Here is a 20,030-nt window from a genome sequence, read left to right as displayed (position 1 = left end):
TAGGCCAGTAGACTAGCAGAGATGATATCTTGTAAACACAGTTCTAATTAATCTGCCAATTCAATTATGTCTTAGTCCTTGTCACAACTGAGGTTAGTTAAGGAACACTCTATCAACTTGAGAAGTGGCCCAAAGTTGCAAAGAAAATTAATCAATAGTAGGTGAGAGTTGTCTCCTCAAAGGTCTTTTGATACTTGATTCTTCTATTCTCTGTACAATGAGCCTGTTGACAACTTTAGGATATAGGGTGTGATTTATTCCTAATCAAGGTAACAACTGATGCTTGCTTGTTAATAAGCTTGATGAGATACCTTGGTTGAGACAAATGTTCAAACAGATTGTGAACAGAATATCCCACCTCTTCCACTTGATCTATGACCTTTTCTTCTAGGCTAATGAAACTAAACACACTCAGTCATTAACTTATCAACTAAGCAATCAATTTCGAACTAATGCTTGAAGAAATCAAGAGAATCCTTAGAGGGTGGGAAAAGGAATTATTTGAAATTGTTAAGGATGAGGAAGATGCAGTTCTAATTATGGAAAGTGCTCATATGGCGGATTTGAATCAGTGCAACTTGGATCTCCTTGATGCGGCTAGATTAGAGCCAAGCTTAGTGAAGTCATTTTCCATGAAATATTTCTGATACAAAAGTCTAAGGAGAAGTGACTTAAGGGAGATAAAAATTCCAAAGTCTCCCATGCTTCCCTGCAACATCAAAGGTAAGCATGGGGGCATTAGGAAGATTGGCATAATGGTTACTGGATTGAAGACTTCCTCAGACTTTTCTCATAGATTAGGGGGCGACGGATGATGTTGATCTATTGGATCTCATTCTGAATCTTATTTTGATGAAGGAAATTCCACGTTAACCGAGTCTCGGATATAAGAAGACATGAAAGAGCCTTACGCACATATGGAGTCTCCCGGCTGAAAGTGCCCTATGTTCAGTTCAGATAACATCTCCATTGCTCAAGAGATAATGAATGGTGTGGGTAACGTCAGAGGGAGAAATGTGATGCTGAAGATTGAAAAGACCTAGCCATTTGATCGCCTGAACTGGAAGTCTGGTTTTTCCGATAAGTGGAGACAACTGATTAGATAAGCTACTCAAACTTGTTGGTTCTCTGTAGTGCTGAATGAGAAGTCCAATGGATTTTTAAAATCTTCTGGAGGGTTGAGGCAAGAAGATCCCCTGTCTCCTTGTCTCTTCATCCTCGCGAAAGAAATCCTAAGCAGGGAGCTGACTAGATTTTGTTTCAATGTCCCTACTAAATTTTGTACTGCTTCTGGCATGACTATATTCAACACAATGATTCTAATAGGGCATCATATTTATTAAGAAAAAAAGACTCAGCTAAGTACCCTTAGTTTCATTGACTGATAACACTGAAAGACTATGTTACAACTTTATTCGAAGTAAAAAAAATGCTAACCGTCCAATCGGAAAGAATTGGCACATATAGTGAAAATAGCATAAACTCCTTTCAAGTTTGTCAAGAATGAATAGTTGCAATTCCAGTATCATTAGAAACCCCACAGGTCTCACAAAAAAATTGTATTGAATACCATTTCAAATGATTGCTGAATACAGTAAAAATATACAGCATATTTGACAGTACACAATATCAGATTATAGCTTTTTAGTAATATGCAAAAGCTACTCTGACTTCCTCAGCTGCCGAGGCAGAAGAGAGACACAATTCACTCGCTCCAAAATCTAATTTGGCCTGAAAAGTCCTGGAATCTGACATCTGCCTCACAAATCGAGTAAAGTGGTTCCAGTTTCTAGTGTCAAATAGGTTTTTGTTCATCCTCACAAAGTTGAAAGAGAAAGATGGCTCATATACGCCGTCCGTATAAAGCTTGGAACTCTTGAGAACCTGTTTAACTGATCCATCATCCAATCTCCCCACAGAATTTTCACCTGAGAGAGGTATTCCACACATCCTAGCAGCGAATATCAGTTGTCGGAGAAACCTTTCTGGATTACTGTTTGGGCTAACCGGAACCTCTTCACTGTCTTGAATGTCAAAGCCCGTACAACACAAGGTCACGTTGTACCTTCCAAACAAACGGGCAATGGGGAGGTAGCCATCTCTAGTTGAGGTATTGTAATATCCTGCAGTTAACTCTGATGGATGGGACTGTGTATCATAGTGCCAGTGTATTCCAGCTATTTTTGCTGAGATTTGTACACCTGTGGCCCAGAAAATGGTGTCGGCTGCCATGCATAACCTTTCGCTGTGTAGAAGCAACATTCCGGAGTACCACTCAAGGAAGAATTGACCGTATGGTGTATTCCAAGATCCATTACTTTTAAAGAAACTTGTATCTTCGGGATCATGCATCAAGCTACCAGCACCAAGGGGTCCCCCATTTCCCCACTCACGCATCCCAAAATTTAGTGCATAAGCATTCAGAGAGGCAAGCATATACTGACAGGAGAAAAGAAGGGTAGCAGGGTCAACAGTAGCCCAAATGGAGTAGCATTACCCAATCTGAGAAACAAATTAAATAGCAAAAACAAGGGAAGATGGGGAAAAAGCTTTTTCTAGCACAAAGAGTGCCAGATAGTGCACAAGCAGCTGTATCTGCTTTGCGTACCTTATCATAGCACTGAAACTCTCCAAGTTCTCTTTTGCGCCATGCCCAAGACAGCTTCTCAGAAGGGCATGAAGGATACCTTAGTTCACCTGCAGGACCCATCCCCACTTGAATCCCCTGCAAATCAAAATGGTTATCACTGCTGAAAACCTTACTCCGAATGATTTATAACCTATGTCTACACCCCAAATGAGAATAGCATGAGTCAGAAAGAAAATATTACTGTTACAGTAACTCCGAGAAACTCTCTGAAAGTGTCTTTGAAGTCCCTCATAAAATCTGAATAAGCTTGCATAGGAGATCGACCCTTAAGAACAGGAAGAATATCACATCCCAAGGAAATATACTCCCGGTTTCGTCTTCCAAACCTGTCTGAATAAGCCAAATCGGGCTCCTTGTCCATCTCTTCAAGCACCCATCGTGGAAGAGGAATCCTTTCAAACAGGAAAGAAAAAGGCCCTTAGCACCAGTTGAACGTGTGAAGGATTTAGAAGAGCAGGGAGGGAGTGTGGAAGAGGTTGAACGAAAATCTAAGGGCAATTGAAGCAAACCTCTAGCAATATCAGAAACATCAGAATCAATAGAAAAGAATTCTTGGCACCACAATCCAACATCAAACAATCTCAATTCATTGAAAACATCATTCACAAGGAAAAGCATATAGAACCAGGAATAAAACAGCAAAAATAATTGAGGAATAAATTCAGTATATTAAACCTAAACCCAGAAAAGAAATCCTTCACTGGAGGGAAAAAAGGTACAAGGTGTTGGAATCACCATCCTATTCCGATTCCACCTGAAGAGTAGAAGTGAATTAAAACTAGTCAACAGGGAGGAGACAAGCCAAGTTGTCTCCTAGTAGTAACCTAGAAGAGTAGTAGTAAGTAGTGTTTGGTTGTCAACTGAAGAAGTTTCCTGGTGTGGAGTGTCATTACCAAAACAAGGAGGTAGTGAGGCGTGTCATTACCAATATCTATATATATATATATATATATATATATATATATATAGAGAGAGAGAGAGAGAGAGAATCCCAAAACACCACTTTTTTGTGATTTTTGCAAGTAGTTTTGCTACTGTGACACGTGGGCAGACATGGAAATAACAAGGCAAGTAGTCTCCTAATAGTTTGAAACACTAAAAACTACTAGCAGATGATGTGGCACCCCAGAACCGATCAAAACACCTAGTAATCAGGCAACCAAAAGGTCATAACAAAATTAGTAGAACGTTAGACGGATTAATTTACTGTTCCCATAAATTCACGACAAGAAAATGTTTTTACAGGAGGAAATTTGTTCCATCTCCATTAATGGAAAATTAGTGATGGAATTTTAAAATCCATCACCCAAAATATTATTAGAAACGGATTTTCAAAAAAACGACGCAAAATGTTCATGTATACGGTTGGATAATATTTTTAAATTTTTTAAAAATGTTTTTTAATATGAAAAAATTATGTTTTTAGTGACTTATTTTGAAACTCATCGCTACAAGTCATCATAAAATATTCATAAAATATTCTTTTTTTTTTTTTTCTGGTGACGTAATTGAGAGTGTTTTACTTAAGGGTGCGTTTGGTTTTTCAGAATCAGATTGGGATTCAGTATCCTATTCCGATTTCAGCATTTGGTTCAAATAAATGAATGGAATAAACTGGTAGAAATGACACAAGGATGGAATTAAATGGGCAAAAATGTTGGAATCTGTTTCCCGCTCAGTAGGTGGTGGTATTCTGATTCTGAACATGGTTAGAATAAAATCTTCATTGAATTTTTATTTTTATTTTTTTCCTATTTTGTTTGCGAGGTGATAGGAATATGAATCAGATTATGATACCGATTCTGATTCTTGATTCCGGAAATCTAAGGGCGTGTTCGGCAACTATTCTTTTACGGGATTTCCCCCTTTTTTAGGGGTGGAGGATGACGAAAGCCAAAAAAATCTCAAAAATCATGTTCGGCTGCGTGACCCGCTAAGGTCCATTTCCAAAATTTCTGCTACTTTTTCGACTAAAAAGTAGGATTCCTCCAAGCGATAAATAATCATTTCTAAAATTTCTCATCACTCCGCCCGATTCTTTAGGCGAGAATGAGAAGTGTTGCCGAACATCGGGGCAGAGTTAAAGGGAGGAAATGTCGGAATATGTTTCCCACCCCGAGAGGTGGTATTCTGATTCTGCCCGTCGGAATGAATTTTTTATTGAAATTTCTTGAATTAAATATTTTGTTTTATTTTTTTCCATTCCGTTTATAGGGGAATCAATAAGAATAGGAATCGGAATAGAATGCTAAATCCGAATCCAGATTTTGGCAATCCAAACACAGCCTAACTTTACTTTGATTCCTCACGATTGCAACTGTTCTCCTTGATTAAATAAGTTCCTTAGGATGGCACACTTCCTAGATAATGTAGACCATTCTCTCAAAACTCCCAGTGTCACCTTGCCCAAGCCGACTCCCTTTTACTCTGGCCGAGTTCTTGGCTGAGTCATCATTTCGCCCTACCAAGTCATCAATCAAAACTCCCCTTAGACTCACTCGAGTTATGGCCGTGTCAGCTACGTACTCAACCGCGTAATGCCGAGGCGACTAAGATTTTCTTTGGCAGCATTTTAGCCTTCATCTGCATTTTAAAACAATGATGTAGATCTTACCAATTGGAATTGAAGTCGGAGGGGCATCATCCATGCGCAAGACCCAAACGAAGGATAAAGAGAACATCACTTATAAGAACTTTTGACTGCTTTTTTGTTTGTAATGGTCAATTAGGAATTTGCAGCATTATAGGTAAATTCGGGCTGTTTTAAGCTTAAATTGAAAGGAAGTGAGCACTATCACTTTTAAGTGATTTAGTTTTAGTACGGTTAGAACAATAAAATACCTATGGATTTTGATCATATTTAATCTGCATTTATTGAGGGGTGTTATAGAATCCTAAGTTGACTTTTGGTGGGCCCTCTTTAAAATTCAGAGGTACAACATCAGTTTTTTGAGTTTCATGGGTAATTTAGTCATTTCCTAACAGTTTTAAGTGGGTTTTTAAAACCCCAATTATTTTAAACCGTTCTGGGTTTTCTTGTATTTGAAGCTTTTGAAGAGAGGCTTTTAAGTTTGTTTTAAGTCCTACAGTAAAAACAAGATCAGGGGATAGAATTGATATATAGCTTAAGTTAAAGAGTTGTAAAGAATTATATGTTTATTGCTTGGAAGGTGTATAGTTATTTATACGAGAATGACATTCTTTCTTTCTTTCTTTTTCTGAATGGTACGAGAATGACATTTCTTCTTAGTTTAAGTCTTCGGGTTAAAAGATAAAGGGCTAGAATTATTTTATAGCTTAAGAGTTGGAAGAAAATTACAGTTATAGCTGGAAATTGTTTTTTAAAATGGTGACTTGTATTAAAGAGGAAAAAAGGGAAAACCCCATGACCAAGATGGTCAATACAACAGAAAAAATAAAAAAGGAATGTAACACAAATGAAAAGGGAAAACCAAAACCAGGGAGGGAGGAAATAAAAAGTCTCCAAGCTATTATTCTTAGAGGGAGGAAATCAAAGATCTCCAAGCTATTCCGATCGACTCCCGTCCATACCAATCTATCGCCATCACTATTAGACGGCCTCCTAACGTGCTGGAATATGTGTGCTTGTGTTGTGTGCGTGTGTGTGTGTGTGGGTGCGTGGGGGGGGGGGGGGGGAGAGATCTTACTATGCGATCGTAAATCTCATCGAACCATTAAGCGAATCTCCAATTGTGGGGTTTACTTCCAACCAGCCATCTGATGACATTTAGGGAGTCCCCCTCAACAATCAACCCGCTCATATCTGAGGGCTCTGTAATCCTGATGCCTTAGAGACCGCCTGACCTCTAGTTCGTTTGAGTCAGTAATCCCAATTGGACTCTAGAACACCCATATGGCCTATCCATTCTCATCTTAAGAACACTGCCAACTCCTACAGGCCCAAGGTTACCCATACTAGAACCATCAAAATTAAGCTTCAGTTGACCAGGACCGGATAATTGAAGCTTAATCTTGATGGTTCTAGTATGGATTTTATGGCTAGGAACATAACAGAGAACATGACTTTGGATAGGAGAGAGTAGAAGAAAATGATCCGTGTAGACGAACCCAACTAGTGTCAGGATTAGACTTGATCAATTTGAGCCGGGTTGACCCTGTCACCTTCTTCATGGAAATTTTCTAAAGGATTCATTAGCCGACCCCAACTAGTTTGGGACAAAGGCTTAGTTGAGTTAAGTTGACCAGGACCCGGATGGACCCAACCAGGCCCATATTGCTGGAAATTGTGAGTCATTGCTACAGGAGTAACAATTCTTCTTTGTTGTTGTGAAGTCAGGAAAATATTCTAGTGGGTGATTCTACAACGCTCATATATTGTCATTGAGAATTTTCTAGAGGGTGATTATACAATGCTCATTTATTGTGATGGTACTTGACATGTGATGTGATGCTAACAAATCAACGAGTTCTTTTATTCATTTTTAAATGACATGAGTCCTTTTATTCTGCAATACGATGCTTTTAGAATAAGTGTCATTTGTTATTGAATTGAACAAGTTATTGCTGAAAATTCTAAAGATTGTTCTAGTTTTGGTGCCTTTTTGCTGGAATTTTGCTCATAGGTTTAGAATTAGAGCAGATTCAAATCATGCATTAGAATGGGTAACAAAGCAAGTACTGATCCCCCAGTGTTTCCCATATGGCATTGAAAACCATAAGATTATCCAAAATCAAAGATTCCAAAAAGTTTTTAGGTGGCAACTAAGAATGGGATGAATTTTACAGGTAGATTGGATGACGCAAAGGAAATGAGATGTTGTTTTAACATGTGGAGAACAATTGCTTGATGATATAGATGTTACCCAACCCTCGAAGGGTTATGAAGAGAGTAAATTGGACCGAATCAAAATCTGAATTCAATGAGCAGAGGAGCCAAGATTGCAATTTGCAAATTCAATCTAGCTGGAGATTCACGGGAGTTTACACGTCAAAGCAGAGGAGGAATCAAAGACCTAGTTTATGATGCCACAGTATTCAAAGATGACATAGATGGATAAAGTGAAGAAGAAAGATTTTGAGAAGTACAATGGTGATCTTCTAGAAGATTTTGACAAGAACAATCACTATGTCGATCTTAAAGATCTAATGAGGACAAGAACATTTACTATTGTACTTCTTTAACTCTGCTTAACAATAATTTTATGGTTGCCACTTCAAAAAGAAAAGGACAAGAACGTCTGTGACGACAATCGTGTTCAAAAAAATAATTAGCATGTGTATCAGGGAGAGTATTTGATTTGGGCCTTGTAGAGATTTCAGAAAGCTCCAGACGTGTTAATAGTTCGACTTTGGGTGGGATCTCTTAAATGTTTAGTACAAAAATTTTTCAAGTTTCAGGGGCAATTTAGCCGTGTTAATAGTTTCAAATGGGTATTAACAACCCCACAAATTTTGTATGGGTTGGGTTTTCTTATATTTGACATGTGGATTTATAAGTTTGTTATAGGTATCTTTGCTTAGAGTTTCAAGGGCCACGACTAGTTTATGATTAGTTAGGGTAATAGAATGAGGACGGCTAAATATATGGTAATATATTTCTTTTGCTGTAGTTTATAGTAGCTTCTCGATAGACGGAGGCTATTCTTCTTCGCATGTGATACTAGGATCTTTCTTGTAGAGTTATTCTACGAGGCTCACCTGATTGTACCATGATGCCAACATGGTTTAAAATATTGACCGAAATGTGTCATTACGGCCGAAATATGTCGGTTTCGGTTGAAGATGAAACAAAATTCACATTGAATCCAAACTTTACAAGATTTTGCAGAAATTTCGGTTTGAAATTTTGTTTTCACAAGGGTACAACCTATTTACAAGATTTCCGCCAACATTTACAAGATTTCGGTCCAAATTTCCACCAAAACCGAAAATTTTCGATTTCCATGAAGACCGAAATCGAAAACGAAATTTAAAATCTTGGATGCCACCAAATGGGTTAGTTTTCTTCTTCTTGAATGTAACATTTTTAGGATAAGAGCAGATCTACGATTAGTTTCAGCAGATTATTGCTGAAAATTCTTAAGATTGATCAAGTTCCTTTATAATTCTTTTTGCTACCATTTTCTGCATCAATTAGTATCGAAGAAGATTCACTATTGCATTAAGAATCCTCACAAAGTAGTCATTTCACAATGAAGAAGAAAAGAATCCAATGAACAACTGCAAGAATAAAATAAAGAAAGTATAGAGAAGAAAATCAAAAAAATATATCACGGGGAACCATCCCAGCGTATAGAGAATCCACACTCAAAGTTCAACAATACAATATACTATCAACAAAAACTAAAAGGTTTCCTAAAAAAAACTACATATAAAACTCTGTTGAGAAAATCCACCAAGCAAATCCGATCCGATCGTGCACAAATTAACGGAAAAGTAAAAGTAATAAATCAAGCCACAAGATGAACACCGAGATTTTACATAGTTCGGCCAAGCCTACATCCCAAAACGCCAACCCTTTCCTTGCTTCTCTCACCCAAGACAGTACAAGAGAGTAGTAACTTGAGAAAACCAAGAGAAGAGTAACCCGAGAAAAAACCCAAGAAGAAAAACCCTTTTCTTCTTTCTCCTCTCACTTTTGTCTCCCTCTCTGTCCTCAACCCTCAAGAGAAACCCAAGCTTGGTTTCTTTTTGTTGCCGCCACACTAGCCTCCCACTCCACAAGAGAGAAAGCCTCCTCTCTTATTATTATTCTTAGTCTCCTACAACAACTAGGTAAAGTAGTCAACTTAGGAAACATCCTCGTGGGAAACAAGACAACTTTCCCAACAAACTCAAAATGCAAAAAAATACTACGCCATCTAAGAATGCCAAGCCCACAAAGAACCAACCATAAGCATGGAACAATTCATAGTCGCAAAATTCACTCACCAAGAAACCACATTGCCAAAAAAAAAAAAAAAAAAAAATGTATGAAAAAGATTTGAACAAAAGAGAAGCAACTAAAGCAAGACAAACCCAAGTGGGGATTTTGAATGACTGAAGAAAACAACCCAAACATTACTTAATAAGTAAAATCCCCACATTCTCAACTCAAGAAAACCCCATTTCAAATACTCCCCATTTAGAAAAGAAAACAGAAAACAACAATTCAAGGATCAAGGACGGAAGAAAACAACCCAAACATTACTTCTCAACGCAAGAAAAGCCCATTTAAAAAAGAAAAACAATAATTCAAGATCAATAATCAGTAATCATCCAACCCAATCATTAGTTAATAAGTAAAACCCAAACATTCTAAACTCAAGAAAAGCAAAACAGAATAACAATAATTCAAGATCAAGAAAAGCCCATTTCAAAATACTCCACATTTAGCCAAACAAAACAGAAAACAATAAAATTCAAGATCAAGGAGCAGTAATCAATAAACAATACAGACCAGAAACGATCTCCGGGTCCAATCCCGCACTGATGAAACGCCATGATCGCTCGGACTTTGAGACCGTGCTTGCGAGCCAACGAAACTACATCAACATACCCTCCCCAATCATAAACCCTAGGCACCCCCCTCTCGACAATCCCCCACCAAACCTCAATCACAACACCTTCAACCCCGGCCGAATTCAAAGCCATGAAAGACGCACCCATCGCCTTGGGGCGAGTCATCTTGCCGGAGGAATTCAGAAGATCAACCGGAAGAGTTACAAAGACGGGAGCGCCCCGGTTGGATTGGGGCTCAGGCGGGAAGCCGTACTGGAATTCTTGGTCGTCGGAGAATTGATCTTCTTCCTCGGGAGAGACAGGGCCATTGGCGCCGGATGAGGGTTTGAAGGAGTGGAGTGGGGAGGAATAGGAGAGGCGGACATGGAGGGATTTTGGATTGGAACGGAGGGAGAGGATTGGACCGGGGGAGAATTGGGCCCGGTCGGAACGGGTCAAGGAGAAGGAAGCCGCTATGCTGGAGGGCGCCCTGGCGGAGATCGCCATTGCATGCCCGAGAAGAAGGAAGGGTTTTTTTTGGGGGGCGATTACCAGGGTTTTGGGGGTGTCTTTTTGACAGAGACACAGAAAAAAGAAATGAGTTTTACGTGATGGCGGTTTTGTCTAGGAGGACGGAGGGATGGGATTTTGCGTTATTTATACGCGCGCGAGAGAAAAAATGGGAAATAAGTGAAATTGAGTTGAGTGTAGGAGTGTAGGGGTATAATTTTGAGGCTTGGGTTGGGCTTATATAAGAAAATGAATTTTAGGGCACGTTTGGCTACGATGAATTTTTTATTTATTTTTTAATGATAAATTAGTGTCTCTTAGAAGTGGCTAAAATTCAGGAAACTAGTGCCTCCACGTGATGATAAGTTGCTATAAACCAGGAAACAAAAAACTCTACTCAAAGTAGGATGGAATTTTTTTTTTTTTTTTAATTTTAATTCTTAGCCTCTTCTCTCCTGTGCTCTCTAAAATCTCTCTCCTCCTCTTACTGCCCTACCCCTCTCTCACCACTTGGAGACACCGATTTATCATAGAAAAAAAATATTCATGGCTGCCGGGCATTGCCAGGGTGCAAGATTTCATGATAAAAGCTCAACCAAAATTTTTCAAAAATCCAACCGAGGCCCGATGTTAGAATTTGATGATTGGCATAACTTTGGAGGCATCAAGATAATCCGCCCTATTGAAGCATTCCTTATTGACTGAATATAAGGTTTTGATAATCTAGCTCAAATTATCCTCCTTCCCTTTTCTTTTCTTGGTGTGTTTGGTTGTACAAAAGCTCAGGAGTTGTCACAATTTAGCTTCGAATTATTCCATGTTCGATTGCCAAAATAGCATTGCACTCATTAGGATGTCTGTCTTCCATGCGATAATTGTATGTCTAGTGAGGTTGATTTCTCTCTCCTCTTATATTATGCAATAATTGTATGTCTAGTGAGGTTGATTTCTCTCTCCTCTTATATTGGTACCCTATATTAGTAATGACACCCCTACATATTCTCCTACTCTCCGAGACACCAGAAGTGCATTAGGGATGGAGCAGCTTGGTTCCTCTCAAAGCGAAACCATGCTTTTAATTGTAGGGAGATAACGAGATAGAAGAGAGAGGGAATGGGATGATCCTCCCCATAAGGGTTTCAGAATCATGGCACCCCAAAACCAACCAAAAAACCCAGAAAACACCAGAAAATGTACAACCAAATAAGGGTTTCTGAATCAATTTCTCATCACCACTTTTACTTTTTCACTTCAATATTTTCATTCTAATACACTTTTCACCCATTTTTCTTTGGGAAATAATATATCAGCCCCTCTTTTTAAGTGGGACAGCCCCCTCCAGTGTATTTATGCTTACTCTTTTACAGTAGAGGGGCTGTCCCAAGTAAAACAAAGGGGCGAATATATTACTCCCCCTTTTCTCATCTTGAAAACATGAAATGCTCTAAACCTCTAAACCAACAGTGCTGCAAGAGATGCTGTAAATCTGGCAGAAGAGAATCACTAAGGCAAGCTTAAGTTACATGACAGACTGGGTAGCCAACTGGCCCAACTTACATAGGTTTACAAATTTGAGAATGGAATTCAAAAAAGAAAAGAGTGTTTATTCAAATCATATATGGATATAACAGGAAAAAAAAACCCCACAACCCACAAAATTTTCATATATCCACCTGATACAAATCTGAAGACCAGGGAGTTACAACTTACAAAGAAAAAGATGCACAGATTCATTCCAAAGTTACCCATTCCTGATATCACATCCTTCTCTTTTTCCATTCCAGAAAGAAAGAAAGGCCCAAAATATTGATAATGATTGCACAGCAAAACAAGATGAAAAGAGAAAAAACAGAAAAAAAATGCAAGAAGGCACACATGGATTAATGAATGCATTGGTATCGAACACTGACCTAAAAACCTACAAGGGTGGGAATAGGAATAATGCCTGATGGGAATGCCTAATACGAGGGGTATTAAAAATCCTGAAAGCCACTTTCAGGAAGCTCTAGTGAGACAGACTGGACAAACTGAAACGACTAGAAACACTGCAAGACCAATACAAGATTTCGAAAAATATGCAAAGCGGGAGGAAGGAAATGTGAATTGACCTGTGGGTGGTTTTAGCACTTCGGAAAATGAATCGACTCTCAGGCGAATCATAACCCGCATTGCCATTGTGGTGGTGTCATCGACTCGAAACAACTGACCATTTTTTTTTGAAATGGTCGAAACAACTGACCATTGATTGTGTGCCTGTTGCAAAAAATAGCACTGGCAGTTCTCTGATAAAATGCCATGATAAGAACTTCCAGTATAGAAATTGAGAACAAAATGTACAGACAGGCAATGAGAGAGAAGCCACAGTGAATGACACTTGCAAGAACACGGCTTCCAGCCTCCCCTTTCTAGAAGAGAGGCTAAGGGACTCTGCGAAGTTAGTAAATGTGGGTCATCACTGCCCACTTCCTCATGAAAAAAACCCGACTCCATGGTGCTGACACAATGAGTTAGTGACGACCCTTAACTTCACTGACGACCTTCATACGAAAATGGTGACGACCAGACACATGTATGCAATCCCGGACCCAACTCGACACACCCAAATGAATGCAAGGGACTTCTAAAAATGTCAAGCAGCATCAACCAGAAACAGCTCGACCGACAGCTAACTGAGCCCAATCGGCAGACTCTTTAATCAAATGGTCGTCTGATGATAAGCATTCATTTAAGAAGTCTTTGCTCGAGACAGCTTGACCAATCAATGGACCGGCATTACTACCCAGTGTATCGGCTAGATCTCCCAAGACTCCAATCGCAGTCTTTGTCACAACATCATCCCTGACAACATAAGAAAAATTAGTCAACAACATAACAGTCACAGAGAGATGCGAAATCAACATCAAAACAGAGATGTGTTTTAGAACCCACATGTCCTTTTCCATATATAAGCTATCCAAGAATTGGAGGATGTGAGGTGCATAAGGCATCAGTAGCTGAGCTTTTGGAGAGCTCTTAAAACCTTGGAAAATCCCAGAGTATGCCTCCAAGATTCCATTCCTTAGAAGATTGGTGTACTCAGTCAATTCATCATCGGCAGCCGAAGCATTAGCAGATAGCTCAGCTGCACTCTGGAGCATAGGCATGGCATATATCAAATACTTCTCAAAGTTTTCTCCGATTGCCAACGCAATGTCACCAAAGCATGAAAATATAGGAGGCTTCACGGCCCGGTGCAGCTGATTACTCGACAGGTCCTTGAGGAGCTGTGTCATTATTCCATCACAGAAAGGAAGTATCTTATCCTCCAAGGCCCTACACAAATCACCAACTACACCAACCGTGATAGCACAAACCTGATACTCCTCAAAATTTTGGAGACCCATTTCCAAATATGGATAAAATTCCTGCATATACTTGACAAAATCTCCCCCTGTTCCATATGCCAAGGCCCCAATGGCAAGCATCGCCTCTTCATGGACTGTAGCACTTCTACAGGCAAAAACCCTCAGAAAGAGACTCATCATCTGGTCAGCGTACTGCATGAAAACATATTTTGTTGGTTCAGAAGATCCCAATTTCTGTATGATGACCTGCAAACACCCACAAAGAAGGCCTTGCAATTCGTTCTGTTTCTCCCTCTCATCAGAAGAAAGCTTCTGCGCCTCAAGGGTCTGGTTGAGCTCCATCATGATGACCGGAACCAATTGCATAACTGTGGGAGCCGTCTCATCAGTTGAACACCTCACAACTTCATTTAAAGTCTCGTAAGCAGCAGTGCGGAGACGGGATTCTCCGGCATCTTCCCTGTGAGTCACAGTAAGAAGAGCCTGGACAATGTTCTGAAAGAAAGGTGATAGCGGGGACGATGAACCCACATCCTCGTAACCTTGGGCGAGGAAATAGAGAGCACCACAGGACTTTTCAGCAACATTGGGAACATCTTTCATGCTTTGAAGCAGAACAGTAAGGATCTGTTGGCAGTTGGCATGGGTAATAACAGGTGTCTCCATGGTCGAGCCATGAAGAAACTCGAATATTCTTCCAAGGGTCCACGCAGTAGTGTCCTTGACATGATTATTCGGGTCATTCGTCAAGGCAGTAAGCATAAAGTTTAGAGCAACATTGACAATAGGGGTAAGCTTGTCTGGGGATGGGCCCTCCAAAATGGAACCAAAAGCATAAGTGGCGGCCTCTCTTTGCCTCCAATCTGGCTTTGTTATGTTTTCTTCTATGAAAGGCATCACAAGGGGGACAATCTCATCTCCCACAGTCCGTGCAACTAAACCCAAGCACGTTCCCCCAGCCATTGCAATATTCCAAGCACCTTCATCCTGATCCTGATCCTCTTCCTGCTTAAGAAGTGTTTCCAATAGCATGGGAACCAGAGCAGGGAGCGCCTGCTTAATAAAATAATAGCAAGGTATATCAGAGTCGCCGCTGAAATCACCTCCATATTCTTCTAAGATATCAATTTCCTCATCGCAGATTGAGCTCCAAAATTCAATCGCCTGAAGAGCAACAGGCTCCTCGTCTTCCCTCACAGCCTTTGCAGTGATGTTAAATATGTCATGGATGTAAGACGAAAGCTTTTCATAGTAGGTGGAAGAAATGGAAACCAAGCACTCAAATGCTGCCTGTCGTATCTTCACCTCAGGGGACAGTGTCGCCTCGCAAACTACTCTCATGATGTAGTCCCGTTCCATATCATTTGTGAAATTTGCTTGCGCAAAACCTAAAGCATTATACAGGGCTCGAGTGGCAGCGAGCCTGACATCACTGTTAGTCTCGGAAGAGTTCATACCCTGAACTACAGCTGTAAGGATTTTATTTACTTGGTCTTGATCAACTACATCCGAAGAGACTTCCTCGCACAAATACCCAAGGGTTTCAAGAGTTGCCTGCTTAAGATGAGGTGGAACCTGGTGAATGTTAGACAAGAGCGAACCTATAAGCTCGGGCCATTGGCTATGAGGCAACTCAATACCCGCAATCTTAGCAATGACTTGGGAAGCGGTAGATCGTGCATCAGGTACAGGAGAAGACAGGGTCTGCAACAAATACGCTTTGATCTGAGCCTTCACAGCTGTGTCCAACGACAACCATCTCTGCACAAGCTCGAACTTCCTATGTTGCTCTTTAGCATCCAAGGTGTTCTTGAGAATCAAACCAGCTAATTTACGGCTATCCACAGGCTTTTCATTGTTCGCCAACTCTCCTGAGAGGGATAACAAGAAAACGGGTAGGTTTTGGTCCTGAAACTGTTTCAGGCTTTCTTCCGCATGCTTTCGTACTGTACCATCTACTGCTTGGGCGTTCAAAAGGACTTGGGTAACTTCCATTGCCATTTTGTATCTGTAAAGATACAGGCAGAAATAACTACATGGATTTCACACTAAATCCAACATAAGCAGTTGAGCAGGATTATAAAAACAAAGAAAAATAATATGGAACAAGAAGATATACATAAAACAGAACTTCCATTGCCATTTTGTATCTGTAAAGATACAGACCAAAAATAACTACATGGATTTCACACTAAATCAAATATATGCAGCTGTATAGGATTAAAAAAAGGAAAGATAAAAGATGCAACAAGAAGATATCCATAAAACAGGGTGTCGTTCCTGCCATATCCTTATTCTAACTGAAACAATTGCAGAACAGTCAATACCGGGAGTGAGGTTCTCAGTCAATCCATGAAAGAACATCCTCCAAAAACTGATTCGAGTTTCCTTTCATGAAAATTTAAGAACCAAATCAGTCGAATTTTCAGGAAACAAAAGATAGCCCCAGAGGAGAAATAATTGTCAAAAAAAAAAAAAAAAACATCGACCAGCCTTCAAAAAAAAAATAATAATAACATAGATCTCACCAGTCTGACAAAACCATATGTTCAGAGCACTAGCACATTTAGAAAACAGAAGTAGAATGGAGGATAAGGAAATCAACTTCTAAGTCTGCCTCCCATGCCAATAAACAAACCATTAATCAAAACAACACCTATTGTTATGTCAAATAAGGCGTATTTAGAAGGAATACAAAATAATTATCTGAAAGGACCATGGAGTGGAATTCTGCAAATTTGAAAAAAGAGAAAAAGAAAAAAGAACATGTAACAGTAACCAATCATTGTAAGACACTCTGAGCATAGACCTGTACTTCTATGAAAATTAACAGACCTTAAAACTGGCGTAGCCAACTGTTGCTTTAGATGACCAAATAGCAAACGAACAAGTAATGGCAAACAATTGTCAAGAAGGTTCACAGATCTACATACATCGCAGTAACAAATACAACAAATAGTACAGTAGAAGTGTAGAAGGAAAAGCAAACAGATCAATCCATCCAAAAGCTTCAAATTAAAATTCAATCTACATCTGAACTACCTGTCCCTAATTACCAATTACTTTTGGAGCAGAAGAAACCAGGAAAGGGGAGACCAACGTCTAACCAAACCTTGAATCCACAAGGAGAGAACAAAAGGGAAAACTTTAACCTAAACTTTATTCAATGAAGAAAAGATGTTCTCTACATAGAGTCATCCCATATGTATAGACTTTCAACCCTCAACTCTCCTATTCAGACTAAAATTCGACAAGATGTTCTCTACACAGAATCATCCCATATGTATAGACTTTCAACCCTCAACTCTCCTATTCAGACTAAAATTCGACAAGATGTTCTCTACACAGAATCATCCCATCCTACTAGTCTCCTATTCAGACTAAAATTCTTATCCTAGTTTATCATAACTCCTACGCAAAGTATCATATCCAAACCTCCCTAGGGTTATAAGAAGAAAAATTTAACTTCAACTAAGACTCTAGGTAAGAGAGAATTCTAACTTCAACTTCAACTAATACTCTAAAAAAAGGAAAGATAAAAGATGCAACAAAAAGATATCCATAAAACAGGGTGTCGTTCCTTCCATATCCTTATTCTAAAAAGTACAAACCTGAAACAAATGCAGAACAGTCAATACCGGGAGTGAGGTTCTCAGTCAACCCATGAAAGAACATCCTCCAAAAACTGATTCAAGTTTCCTTTCATGAAAATTGACGAACCGAATCAGTCGAATTTTCAGGAAACAAAAGATAGCCCCAGAGGACAAATGATTGTCCAAAAAAAACATCGACCAGCCTTCAAAAAAAATAACATAGATCTCACCAGTCTGACAAAACCATATGGTCAGTGCACTAGCATATTTAGAAAACAGAAGTAAAATGGAGGATAAGGAAATCAACTTCTAAGTCTTCCTCCCACGCCAATAAACAAACCATTAATCAAAACAACACCTATTGTTATGTCAAATAAGGCGTATTTAGAAGGAATACAAAATTATTACCTGAAAGGACCATGGAGTGGAATTTTACGAATTTGAGAGAGAGAGAGAGAGAGAGAGAGAGAGAAGAACACGTAACACGGTAACAGTCACTAATCATCATAAGACACTCTGAGCATAGACCTGTACTTCTATAAAAATTAACCGACCTTAAAACTGGCTTAGCCAACTGTTGCTTTAGATGACCAAATAGCAAATGAACAAGTGATAGAGAACAATTGTCCAGAAGGTTCACAGATCTACATACATCGCAGTAACAAATACAACAAATAGTACAGTAGAAGTGCAGAAGGAAAAACGAACAAATCAATCCATCCAAAAGCTTCAAATTAAAATTCAATCTACATCTGAACTACCTGTCCCTAATTACCAATTACTTTTGGAGCAGCAGAAACCAGGAAAGGGGAGACCAACGTCTCACCCTGGGTGAAATCCTTGAATCCACAAGGAGAGAACAGAAGGGAAAACTTTAACCTAGATTTTATTAAATGAAGAGAAGATGTTCTCTACACAGAGTCATCTCATATGTATAGACTTCCAACCCTCTACTCTCCTATTCAGACTAAAATTCGACAAGATGTTCTCAACACAGAACCATCCAATCTGTATAGGCTTTGAACCCTCTACTCTCCTATTCAGACTAAAATTCTTACCCTAGTTTATCATATCCAAACCTCCCTAGGGTTATAAGAAGAAAAATTTAACTTCAACCAAGACTCTACGTAAGAGAGAATTCTAACTTCAACTTCAACTTCAACTAATACTCTAACAGAGAACCTTCAAGATCAAAATTGCAACCTAAATAAGGGATTGAAGAACGCTGATTCCTGGCCTTAAAATAAAACATGCAAAAACGAGAACCCTAATTCAAAAAAACGAGATCAAAACCACATCCACAGAACAAGAACAATACTAGATCTCCAATCCTAAATCAGAAAAGAGAAACAAGTAGAAAAAATCTTAATCGCAAACAACACATGCAGAAACAAAGAAAAAAAAAAGTCTAGAATCCACAAAGCGTGACCGAGTAACGCAGAAAAAAAAAAGGATTTTGAGGAAACTCACATGGATTTTGTGATAGATCTGTAAAAGGAGATGAACGATCGGAGAGAGCGAACGCGGCAAAGAATCTCAGAAACCCTAGGAGAGAGAAGAGGAAGTAGAAGAAGACATGAATGCAAAGCTGGATTTGTGAATTTACGATCTATATGTATTTCTTTATTGAATATTATTTCATCATTATTTACTTTTTTTTATCTTTTCTTTTCGATTACGCGTTTTAATATTTCGCCCATTCTGTCTTTTATTTCTTTTACGCTATTAATATTGGCACTATCATGTTTTAATAATTGCACAAACTCACTTTCTCTTTTTTTTTTTTTAGATTAGCTTAAGATAGCTTTTGGGGAAGTGTAGTAATACCATTGACAGCTCTTTCAGTTATAAAAGACAAGATGATTTAGTACAATTATCAAAATATTGCTGTGCCGATATTATGAAGGGTTTTGCCCTTTTCCTTGACGATAGAAAAAATCGTGCGCTTTCCACTGTCTTTCCATTTTAGGGTTTCATATGAGTCGACACAAACACATTCGCACGTGTTGGTCTCGTCGAGAAATAAGAGCTGCATTATTTCACGGAGGATTCGATCCCGAGGATCCTCAAATTCTACGATTGATCTGAACCGTCCATTTGAAAAGCCTACGATCCAAAATGAATGCCGGTCATCAAATTCTAATATCTATTAATGTACAAGAGCTGATGTGGGCCCCACAATAATTTTTGGACGTCCCACTTTGTTAGGATGATCTCAACTGTTGAATTAATAAATAAAAAAACATGTTAGTTTTATCTCGAGGTTGACCTAGTGGTGGCCCAGCAGATCAACGGCCGTGAATGTAAAGTCTATATGTGGGAAGTTACATTTTTCCCCTCAGATCATAGTTCAGAACCGTCCATTGTAGCAGTGTATTTTGATACTGACACGCCTCTGTCTGCATCTTTCGCTTCACTCATTGGCTGTTGCAATCCCAAGAACCTATCAGTAACCAATCAGCCGAGTTCACA

General features: G+C 39.1%; 2 protein-coding genes across 2 annotated transcripts; both read right to left on the bottom strand.

Annotated features, from left to right (window-relative positions):
* Positions 1–1,544: 1,544 nt before the first annotated feature.
* Positions 1,545–10,837, bottom strand: LOC143847528 (beta-amylase 3, chloroplastic-like). The gene is made up of 4 exons (XM_077356397.1): positions 10,071–10,837; positions 2,832–3,042; positions 2,609–2,725; positions 1,545–2,439 (listed from the first exon to the last, which is right to left on the bottom strand). Exons 1-4 carry the CDS (start codon positions 10,616–10,618, stop codon positions 1,645–1,647), a joined length of 1,671 nt encoding a protein of 556 aa, XP_077212512.1. The 5' UTR covers positions 10,619–10,837; the 3' UTR covers positions 1,545–1,644.
* A 1,269-nt stretch (positions 10,838–12,106) lies between these two features.
* On the bottom strand, positions 12,107–19,234 carry LOC143847527 (ARM repeat superfamily protein). The gene is made up of 3 exons (XM_077356396.1): positions 19,029–19,234; positions 13,550–15,973; positions 12,107–13,459 (listed from the first exon to the last, which is right to left on the bottom strand). Exons 2-3 carry the CDS (start codon positions 15,964–15,966, stop codon positions 13,261–13,263), a joined length of 2,616 nt encoding a protein of 871 aa, XP_077212511.1. The 5' UTR covers positions 15,967–15,973; positions 19,029–19,234; the 3' UTR covers positions 12,107–13,260.
* Positions 19,235–20,030: the final 796 nt, after the last annotated feature.

Source organism: Tasmannia lanceolata, unplaced genomic scaffold (genome assembly GCF_043159265.1).
Source record: "Tasmannia lanceolata isolate RefF3 unplaced genomic scaffold, GAP_Taslan_0.1 ptg000015l, whole genome shotgun sequence".
NCBI lineage: Eukaryota > Viridiplantae > Streptophyta > Magnoliopsida > Canellales > Winteraceae > Tasmannia > Tasmannia lanceolata.
This window is presented reverse-complemented; position numbering and strand designations above follow the sequence as displayed.